This window comes from Leuresthes tenuis, unplaced genomic scaffold (assembly GCF_036924035.1).
Source record: "Leuresthes tenuis unplaced genomic scaffold, fLeuTen1.0.hap1 SCAF_21, whole genome shotgun sequence".
NCBI classification, from domain to species: Eukaryota; Metazoa; Chordata; class Actinopteri; order Atheriniformes; family Atherinopsidae; genus Leuresthes; species Leuresthes tenuis.
This window is the reverse complement of record NW_027325375.1, coordinates 6,582,859-6,594,231: the sequence shown is the minus strand read 5'-3', so window position 1 is coordinate 6,594,231 and position 11,373 is coordinate 6,582,859. Positions and strand designations below refer to the sequence as shown.

Sequence of the window (11,373 nt, the reverse complement as noted above, 5' to 3'; positions counted from 1 at the left end):
AGGAGACGATATTACTGTTGTTGTCGTCGCCGTCAGAAAGAAACAAACAACGCGATGGAGAATGCGCCGTTGTGCAACGCGTTTGTGCCATAACCAGCTCATCACAAATGTAGAGGGACGTAGACGTTCATCTTGCTCTTCGTTTTCGAATGCCTTAGTTTTGTTGTTGTCTGTGGTGAAGACGTCAACCGGAAGTGGCTCTATTAGCGATAGCTGAAATGGGTACTGCGCCACTTATCTACTGTGTAAAGTATTGCATGCTTTGTGCCAGTGATTTGATTCATTCACCGCCATGTAACAAAGGATAATTTACCCTTGCTCAGATAAGTTGCATAACCCAACTATTGCTATAATCGAGTTAATTTCATCATGTAGACCCAGTTAACTGAGTTTGGGCACCTCATTTAGGTTCCATTACTTTTGTTAGAAGATTGCAGATTAATGCAAAAGGATTCGCTCGAGTGTAAACAAGGCTGTGCACCTTCTTTTTTCAATCTGGAGGCAACAGAATGATCTTTTAAACTAATTATCATCAGTTTTTTAGACACATTTCTTGCAACTTCATTTACATTAGGTATGTTTTTAGTTTAACTCCCTGTTATTCTTCACTTTATCTACTGATGTCACTGTGTGGGCGAGGAGGAGGAACACAGACTCAAACTCAGGAAGCAGGTGTTAGAAGAAAATTACGTAAATACACACACACACACACAAAGGTGCTGCAATGGCAGGAGGTCCAGAAACATAATTCCAAAGCAAAATGTGGCAGGAACAAAACTAACCTTGGCATGTCACTGAGACGCACAATGGAAACATAAAAAGGATTGAGCAGAATAAAGGAAAACCTGGTGTATGTTCAGTAAACTCAGTGAATGATGACTAAAGCAATGCAGATGTGGTAAATTGTACGGGAAGCACTGTGGTAGCTGAGCCACGGGGACTCTGATGTTGAGTCATGTAATGCATCACAACCAGCTCTTAAAAGTACCGTATGTACATTCTTTATGGATTTTTTGTTAATTCCTTCATAAACTGGACACTGGTATTAGCAAATCAAACTATGAACTTGTGAGTCCCCACTTTAGCCATTCCAAACAAATGTTGGAAATATTTCACTTGCAGATTAACACAGAATTTTATTCCAGCAAGACAGCTTGGTCTGTTTTGTTTTTGGTGGCAGAAAAAACAACAGAAACAAAGCTGAAAATCAAATCAATAAAAATTTTCAGGGAATTGCTATGCCCAAAATCCAACATTTATGCTCTTAAAATATTTTTTTAGCGCATGAAAGGGTTAGCATATCTCCAAAATATCTTTCCAAAATAAGGTGGTCTCAAAAGCACTTAAATTTAACATGTGTATTGGGCTCATATCATAGTAAAAATGCCTTTTTTTAAAACGATTTTTTTTTGCACAGAGCCTTCATCAGCATCTTTAGAAAACAAAAGAAAAGCTTTTACTTTAGATTTTGGATCTTTTTGTTTTTAAATGAGCTTCTGTGGTAGCTTCTCTGGTGCAACATTCAGTGGTTTATGGTCATGATGATCTGATCTTTGGCCTTTCTGTAACTTTCAAAAACATATGCTATTTTAAAGTCCTGAGTTTGAGAGTAGGCATGGAGGGAGATTGATTGATTGATTGTAAAACATGTTTTTTTACACTGTACATAATGTAATTCATATGGATGTTTGGGGGTATTTTCATTGAAACATGATAAGTTTATACTGAGCAGCAGACAGCAGAGCAGCCATTGACCACATTGCCATCAAGCAGGTTTGAATAACACATGAGGTTGCAGAGGGTCTGGAGCCAGCAGTCATTGGACAAGAGGCAAGAGGCAGGGTACACCCTGGCCAGGTCACCAGTCCATCACAGGGCCACACAACTACGCACTCACTCCTAAGGACAGTTTAGAGACACCAATCAACCTAACATGCATGTTTTTGGACAGAGTACCTGGGGAGAACCCACACATTCACAGGGAGAACATGCAGACTCCACACAGAAAGGCCCCAGCTGGGAGTTGAACCTGAAACCCTCTTGGTGTGAGGTAATGGTGCTAACCTCCACACCACCGTGCAGCCCTAATAATGATTACTTTTTGGGGATTTTTAGGGGTCTCTAGAACATTAACAATATACTGTTTTTGCAGTGCATTGCTTTGTGACATGGATCATGTGTAAAATCAGCTTTAATATGTGATAAACAGCATCTTGAGCTCTCCATCACTTCTACGACCTCATGGCTTACACTGCTCATGTTTTCTCATCATTCCTCCACTTATTCACTGCTTAATGTGTACTGAAACCAGACAGAGTGCTGTTCCAGTGAGTCAGGTCGCAACACACCCAACTGCCCCCTCTGAACGGAACTCTCAGAGACCTGGAAGTAGAAAGAACAGCTCTAAACATGTTTGTCCACTGTGCTGTGGATTTCTTTTAATGCGAATTCAGTACTTTTTTTCTACCCTGACCCACCAGAACGGAACCTTATCTATGTCCAAGGTAATCCAGACTTACACATGAACCACAGACAAAGAGTATGAATAATAAAAATGACAGTGAAAGTGAGACAGTGAGCACAGTGAAAAGAGGCCATTTGTTACACTTTATTGCTGATTTGAAACAGGATCCATAACACAAATGGAAATTCACGGTAAAAACAGCATGTACAGTCAACAATTTAGCGACACTACCGTTTTTTTCCTGTAGGCGATGCCAACATAAGATGTCAAATGTATCTGTTTAGCCATTAGCCACCCTGTATCTTTCAAGAAATTGCATATATGTTGGTAAAGCTAAATTACTTCTCTGCAACTCTTTTTCTCTTCGCCTTTTCTCTTGACATCAGTGATTTCCATCTGGGAAAAGCCACACCTGTGTTTGCTCTTGTTTTCTGCCTTTGTCTAACCCATGGTTTGAGTAGTGTGATTTCAGCTGTCACATCAATTCATTGTGGGTTTTAGCATTTTTATGAAAAATGCAAAATATACCTAGACTTCCTCTTTAAATGATAATGTAACAGGATTGTAACAAAGGTTTCCTTTCCCCTGTGGAATGGAGTTTTTCAGTCACCTGTCTGTTCCACATGTGCAGACTAAATGAACTGTAACCACATTACATAACTTTCTTACCAGGAGAAATGTCACTGGCCTTAGAGCAGGATTGGATGTTGCAAGCTTTTGTGCTATAAAGGTAAGCAATCACACAGAACCCTAATTCTACTGTCAGAAAAATGATGCAGTGTCCCCCAAATGGATTACTATACAGGACATGAAGCCATGCAACTATAAATCTACAGGAGTGTTAGCAGGCAGCTGCCCCATCCATCAGTAATCTCATCTTAAAGCCCTTCTGCACTGCAGACGCCGCCAGTGGAGGGTGTCAAGCAGGAGCCAGCTTATATTCAAGAAAGCTTGTGTTTGTTTGGTCCTGTACTCACAGCGCTGTGTCTGTTAAGTTCTCTGTAACTGGAATATGCTCAAGGACTCAAGTATGCTGAGAGTGACTGCTCTCTTCAGCCTTGTTTCCGGCAGCAGATAAGTGCTTTTGTAGGAGCTGCTCTGAATAAAAACATGACCCAACATGAATAGAAATAATGCCTCAGATTGTCTGTGCGTAAGTAAACAGTATGAGGCTTTCCTGCTGTCTTTGTCTTATCTGTCCTCTGTGGCAGTTGCAAGGAAACCAGCAGTTCTTTACATCAGTGGCAATAAAGATGGTTTTGTTGTGTTTCACATCTTATTTAAGGTTTATTTAAGTTTGATTAATATGAAAATATGAGCTTGAAGTGCATTCTCCCGATTCTGGATATTCACATTCAAAGTGAAACAAAAGTTTAGAAAACGCATCTTTTTTTAACATTTAGAGCCCCTTTCTATAGATATGCAGCAATTCAACAATTAATTCAAGAGCTGGTTTCTGCACAGGTAGGACTATTCCTTTGGTTTTTCCTAATCGGCTGAGCACATATAGGGTCTGGAGTTGATTCCAAAGAAAGGCTAGAGGCAAAAACTGCCCAAGGACAGTATATTTCTAAATGAAACTGGAAGTGAACAAACCAAAATTCATAACCATGACAGCATTTCACTTGCTGGAGACAAAACTGAGGGCAAAAAGACCAATAAAGAACCCCCTGCTGAAGGAAGCTACATTAAAAGCCTGACAGAGCATAACAAAGCAGGAAATACATTATCTGATGATGTCCGTTGTATCCATTCATGCAGTCACTGCCTACAAAACGTTCTTGATTTAAAAAATAAAAAAAGTAAATTAGAATTAACAATTTGTCCTATTACATTTGGGCACCTTAAAAAAGTTCTACATATCAAAGGGCTACATTTTTCTAAACCCATGTGAATGTGAATACCCTCCGATTAAAGCTGAGAAACTCCACTTTAAGTCCTTGTTCATTATATAACTATAACCTGAATATGTTTTGGGTAAATAGCTAATATTGTGTCAGTGTCAAAATACCCGCTTACCAGACTTAACTGTATCTAAGTGGCAGACCAAGTGACATTTCCATTTCTTGAGCCCTAGCAGGAAAAATCAGGAAACAAAGCAATGTTTTATTTTACACTGCTGTGTATGAGGGATGTGTTGGATTAGCTGTATCAGTAATGGTTATTACTGATACAGTAATGGTTTACTATAATGGCTATTAAAAAAAGGTCTCTGTGATTGATAGATAAAATTATTGTAAACCTGACTATCACCATAAAAACACAACACTTTTTAGTTATTCATTTTTTTGGTTTACGGATCAGTGACGGTGATTTCACAAGTTTTTGGTGTTGTGCCTTTGCAGTTGCAGCTTGAACTGCACTAATGAAGCATATAAAGTGGCTCTTGTGATGACAAATCACTCTCCCTGAACCCTGACAGCAGGGGTGAGAATGGGAGCAGGGGTGTCGTCTCCTCCTGACAGTGAACTGACACTCTTCATTGCTGTGAGCCGAGATACGGAGCACAGAACCAATCTGCTAATGCAGCCCAGCGGAATAATTTCAGTGAGTCACAAAGCCAGGGGCAAAGTATTATCAGTATAAGAAAGATGCAACTGAATGCTGGTCTAATTCATCCCTTAACCTTGAGGAATGTTTTCATTTTCATGGATTCATCCTGTACAGCTCAGACTGAATTTTCTCAATATATGGTGCAGCGTACAGAGATGTGTTTATCACTGAGGTTTTCATTTTCACTTATGCAGCTCTTGTTAAAGTGTCCTCTTTGGATTCTGATGGTCCTCAGCAGGTAGCTTTGCAGGTTGCAAGCAGAATGTTAGTTTAATGAGGAGCGCAAAAGGAAATCTATTAATTAGCACACCCAGTACTTTTGTAGGAACAACCTGTGTTGAATTCCCCTGCTGCTTAAAAAGGGGCCTAAGTCTGCATACTGTGTTTCGCAATTTATTATGAAACTGCTCAGATCATCTATTTAGATTGTCCCACCTCAGCTTTTAAATCAGCTTGTATGGTTTGATTAAATACATTTATTTTTTATCATTTCTTAACCACTATCATGCTCTTGTCATGGCTTCCAGGACAGATCGTGACACATGCCATGTATATGCAAGTTCAGTTTTAAACATTTATTGTACATAGTTATTGTCTCAACACGTTAGGGTTTTCTTTAACTAAAACATTCAAATCCCTTCCTCGAATAGGAATAGACAATTCATTCATCGATTCAAGTTTAGAAACATCTGGAAGTGACAGATTTTATTGGCTTGAGATGTTAGATGTTGAAATGTTGCCACTTCCAGGCAAGAAACCGGGCTATATTAAGCTCTACTTCTACTAAGTATTTATGATTTACTAGAGTATATTAATTTTGCATCTGTTTTGCCAAACACTCTTTTACTTTTCAAATTTCAGCAGAGCAGATGCAGAATGGAGGGTGATTCCTGCTCAGGCCACAGGAGCTGGACAGTCTGGGTTTTACGGGCGATGATAGGCCTCCTTTACTTCTGCTCTTAAAGGAAACGCTTGAAAATGTAAGATCACATAGCATTCCGCTTGCAGTTCCGGGGAATTTTAAAAAGTTAAAATTAGGAGTTGCATTAAATGTAGGCCTGTTACTGAAGATGACGCAACCGCTCAACATTATAATAAACAGCTTAGGAGGCCCTTGACTGATCATTTGATACCAGTACACCTTGGGAAGTCTACAGCACTGAGAAGCACATCCCCTGTGAAAAGAAAACCCTGTAAAATGCCCTCATTATTGCTAAATTAGGCTATAGACAATAACTAGGCTATTCCCAAAGCAAACTTAAATAAGACGCCTCTCTCTCAGTCTATTCTCTGTATAAAGCTCTGTATAACACTGGCTGAAAGGGATTGCCAACATTTCTGACGTCTGATTTCTAACCTCCATTAGTTTCTTGTCAATGAACTCTGTTCATACCTCGCCACAGACTTCAGACTTCTATCAATTCCAAACCTCTGACCTCAACTTATCCTTAACATTGACCTCCATTAATTCCCAACTATAGACCACTGTCCATTCCCAAAAACCATCTAATCCTATTGATTATTAAATTAATCCTTGTCATTAAACTCCAACATTCAGAAATCATTGACCATTTATTCCTGACCACTGCATGAATTTATTCCCATCTTTTAGCCTCCATCTATTCCTAGTCACCATTTAATCCTAACCATAGCATTAATCCACTATGCTGACCTCCTTTCATTACTAATAATTGGTTTCTATTGATACCTAGCCTTTGACTTTCATTTATTCCCAGCCACTGACCTCAATTCATTCTTTGCTTCCATCCAGTCTTAACCGTTTACCTCAATCGATTACAAACCACTGAGCCCCATTCATTCTAAGCCTTTTTTACTGATGTTCATTGATTCCATGCCACTGTTTTATGACAACTTTTCCTTCCTTGATGCTGATTTAAATAATTGCTTATCCAATGATCTCCAATAATTTGTGGCCACTCACATCCATCTATTCCCAACTACTGACATCTGACCTACATCATGTCTATCCACATTTTTTCTTAATCTCCCACCATTCCTCTGTTCATTGCTGGACACAGACTTCCGTTCATCAGTGCCAACAAGGAGCAACAATTACCACCTTTCCTAACAATTCAACTTCACTCTCTCATAGCCACGGACTTCTCATCATTCAGTCATATGCAGATGCCAGTATCTATAAAGTCACCATTGAGCTCCACTCATATCCTTTCTTTGCCACTGACAGGCAGCCAGTTTTAATATCTCATCTCATCTCCTGGCAAGATATACATCCCTCCATAAATAAACAACACTGAACTCCAGCTTTATTAGAGAGAAGTGTTTCACTGGCAGGTCAAATGAAAATGTTTGTTTTCACGTAATTACAGCTAGATTTATGACTACTTCTAAGTATGATACTGTAACAAAATGTATTACATTAACGCATGTTAACTAATTAAACATTGGTCTTGTTTTTCTATTTTCTTATGCTGAAAACATATGTGATCCTTGGAATTCTAATCCAGAGATTGCTCTGTAGGAACCATATGTTTAAACATAGAATGCATTAGTCATCTTTCATTGACTTTCTTCCAGTTTCCCTGCAGGGAAAAATGGTTTTGTTGTACTTATGCCAATGAGATAAGATAGATGGGCACTCTGTCAGTGCATCTCCTTGGGTGGGCGGTTTGCCAAAGATTGCTTCATATTCTCAGGCCAGTTTTTGTTGGGGACAATTAAGAACACGGTGTCCTGGCAGTCAGCCAACATACTGACACTTGCAGACTCACTTTGTCTGACACTCCAATAGGACATAATGTGGCTTCATTACAGGGAGATGTTGCGCTTAGGAGACGGACATCTAACCTTCATGCCAGTAAATCACATATAAGGATTGATGGGGCCGGTACAGGTGACTTTGATGCGGTTGACCTGATTGTGCATTCAGCAGACAAAGTTTTCAGTATATGGAGTTGACAGTTCGAGGATCCTCGTGTACAATCCACCGTTCAAGTATCCTTGAGAAGGTCATTTTTAGTCACCAAATGGGTCGGTTGATGTAACTGAAATCTATACAGACATTTACATATTACATATGTTATATAATATCAGCTATAAGACACTGTATTGGGTTAATGTTGATTATCTTTACCCTTCAATTTGGTCTACTATGTAGTCGCACATTTACTTGAAAGAACACTGACACAAAACAAAAGATTAACAAAGTATTTAGGTATTATGCATTTATTTATAAAGTTTCAGTATTACATATTTCCCTTTGATAAGGCAGACTATATGAACTCCAGAAAGATTATGTAACTGCAAAACATTCCAGCTCGCATAATGCCATACATTTACAATGAATTCATGTAATAAATGACACAGTATTTCTATTAGGCCCACTATGATACAATGTGAAGGATCAAAAAAGGGACTGGCTTCAACTGAAAGCCTCTGTTGGAAGAACTCTCAGTTTATTACATGTCAGAGAATACATTAGAAATACTCAAAAATGAAAATACTGTATAATCGCTAAAATTTACCATCTGACACTTCAAACAAAAAAAAGTCTGTGTGCATAACTACACCAAAAGGTCTTGCACCCTGTAAAACTATCTAAAGCTACCTACAGATGTCTAACAGACATTGGAGGACAATACTTTATGCAAATATGCTAAGTCACTTAATTGAAGGAAAAAATACTACGCAAACAAATAAGCCGCTTCTATAGCATATACGCAGCTTTGCACTGCCTAACAGCACCACAACATCCATTATAGTCTAACTACATACTAGTAGTGTGTCAGAGGACATGCCAAGGAAGATCAGCGAGCCATTAAGATCTGAGTTGTGTCACCAGCTCTTAATAATTCAACACAACCATGTGTCACATCCCGGGGAGGATTTCAAGTTAAACATCTTGGAGGTTTAAACAAGGCAGGAGAAGAGGAAGAGGTCCAAAAGTCAAAGCAGGCAAATACTTTACACAGTCCCATAAGGAATTACCGGCTGGCTAAATACTATTAGGAAGGTGTTTGGCCACACAGCTAACCTGCATGTCACTGTAGTATTAGACTTACCGCTAGACCTACTATTCTGCTCAGTATTCTGCATTTTTTCCTATGATTTCTAAGTCATCTACAAGCAGCGGAGATGGGTGTGGGAGTTCTTTGTGCCTTATTGCTTTTCCTGTTTATTCCACAGTCTCGTTCCCTGAAGTTGCACGAAGTTAACAGTCAAGAGGAACTGTCTCGTGCGGCGCCTGTTTGTCCTCCGCCTCCACGTCTCCACTCTCGGTGCTCTGGCACGAGAGCTTCTCCTCACGTCTCACCGGCCGGACGATGACGCACGGCCTCGCGGGCTCCCCACTCGCCCCGGCGCGTGCGGGGCTGAGACTGTCGCGCTCGTATTCCTCCTGCGCGCGCTGGATCTTCCTGTTCCGAAGCTTCCTCTTGTGGAAGTGGAACGTTGCCACGGAAACGAGGATGATCCCCACGAGCACGGCCACCAGCACGAGGAGCGCGAGGGTGGAAGAGAACGGCGGAAAGAGGCTGAGCTGCTCCGCGCAGGTGCCGTTACTGGCTTGGAACCCTCCGTGACAGCGGTGCAGCGGCACCGACAGCCCAGAGGCCTCGGCGGTTCTGGCTGTCATCCGGTCCACCTTTCCTGACCACTCTTGTCTGTCTGACCCCTGTACCCTTCGTGCTCTCCGGGCTCAGCGCGGTGACACCGGTCCGCGCATGTGGTTACCTGCACCGAAAAGAAGACACGAGACCCGCTCAGCCAGCTCCAGAAGAGACATAAAAACCAGCCTTCCAACACTCATTAGCTGGTCCACGCTACATTAATTGGTCCAACACGAGGCAATTAATGTGAAAAGTGCGAATAATTGGACTCTAAATCACAATGTTTGATATAACTGTAAAAGAGAATAGCCCATAAGCCCCGGTTTGAAAAACAGATGTTGCTTTGAATGCTATCTTATAAGATAGAGAATAAGTCGGGACAATACATAACCAATTGTAATGAGTAGGCCTACTAGAATCAGCCATAAGCCATCCTGTCCTGCACGCAGCAGCGTCTCAGCACGAGAAAGTCATCTTTAAGCAGGGCATAATATCTGAATTATCTTCATCACATGCCAGGGTGTTAAAAAAGGAAAAGGGGAAAACGCTGAATTCTTACCTGATGAAACAATCAGTACAGGAAACAGTCCGTGAGCGCAGAGCCGATGTGTGTAAACCGGATCGCGGTGACGCATTTCATACAATGAGATGCTGCTGCTGAGCTCCGATCATTTAGGAGTCTTTGATTGCCGCAATCCGCCCAGTCAGCATCCAGGACAGCACTTCCTCACCTAAATATTACAGGTAGCGGGAAAACCCCTTACTATGCATCGAAGTGGGTTTTAGTGGGAGAAAAACGTGATTAGAACAGGACTGTGTCTGATTTTCCCTGAAAAGCGTCCCTCCTCCGGTCATTCGCTGCTCCTCACAGCATCTGAATGAAGAGCTGCAGCTGCATTAAAGGTCCCGTATAGCCTACCAGTCAGCTGGCAGGGGTGTTTTTTTTCTCCCCCGTGAGATGTAGTCTTTGTAAAACACTGAAGCGCTTGTGTTTCCGACTAATCGCGATGCAAAACAGATCCTCAAAATCAATCACTGACGAAAAAGGTAAATAAAAATACAGTCTTAGACCCTGATCTGTAACCACTGACATTCCTGAGGGTGTGGTCAGTAAAATGCTGCAAACCTACATGATTTGAAGGCTTAAGCCTCATTATGAAGGATGGAAATAGTACGTTGCAATTATGAGAATTTAGAAAGGGAAAGTTGATATATTTCTACAGTCTACAGTATTTTTTATAGGTTAAAAGGCGCGAGCTGTAAACATCAGAGTATATTTATCACAGGTCTACAGCTGAAAATTGAACATTTATTTAAATAAACCAGCATAATTGAGAGGCGCACGGCAGTGCGGGGAACTTTGGTGCCTGGTTCTCATCATAGAACAGATGTAATTTATGACAATCGAAAGTAGCCATCGACGCCAAAAAATGTCAATTTCTTAATATGTTGTGGTGTCTGAGCCTTCCTCATATCCACTCAGATTATTTTACACGAGAGAACTTGGATTTTCTGGCACAGTGGTGGTGATGAGTGAAAAACTTTGCAGGTACCTTTGTTACTATATTACTCAAATAACTTAATGTTCACATGTCTGTACTCATGGAATTTTCATGGATTTAAGGAAATACTCCAAGGACACTGAGGACGAGGAACCTTTTTAAGCACTTGTTTTTATGTTCAAACAACTGATATACTTTGTATTCATTACAACTATCATGTTGATGTTTTATGGCAAATATTTTTTGGAACACTTTTCCATTCATATAT

General features: G+C 40.5%; 1 protein-coding gene across 1 annotated transcript; it reads right to left on the bottom strand.

Moving 5' to 3' along the window:
- Positions 1–8,215: 8,215 nt before the first annotated feature.
- LOC140279636 (uncharacterized protein C11orf87 homolog) lies at positions 8,216–10,688 on the bottom strand. Its single transcript, XM_072374792.1, has 2 exons — positions 10,163–10,688; positions 8,216–9,727 (listed from the first exon to the last, which is right to left on the bottom strand). The coding sequence occupies exon 2, from the start codon at positions 9,627–9,629 to the stop codon at positions 9,207–9,209; it is 423 nt and encodes a 140-aa protein (XP_072230893.1). The 5' UTR covers positions 9,630–9,727; positions 10,163–10,688; the 3' UTR covers positions 8,216–9,206.
- Between the last annotated feature and the right edge of the window lie 685 nt (positions 10,689–11,373).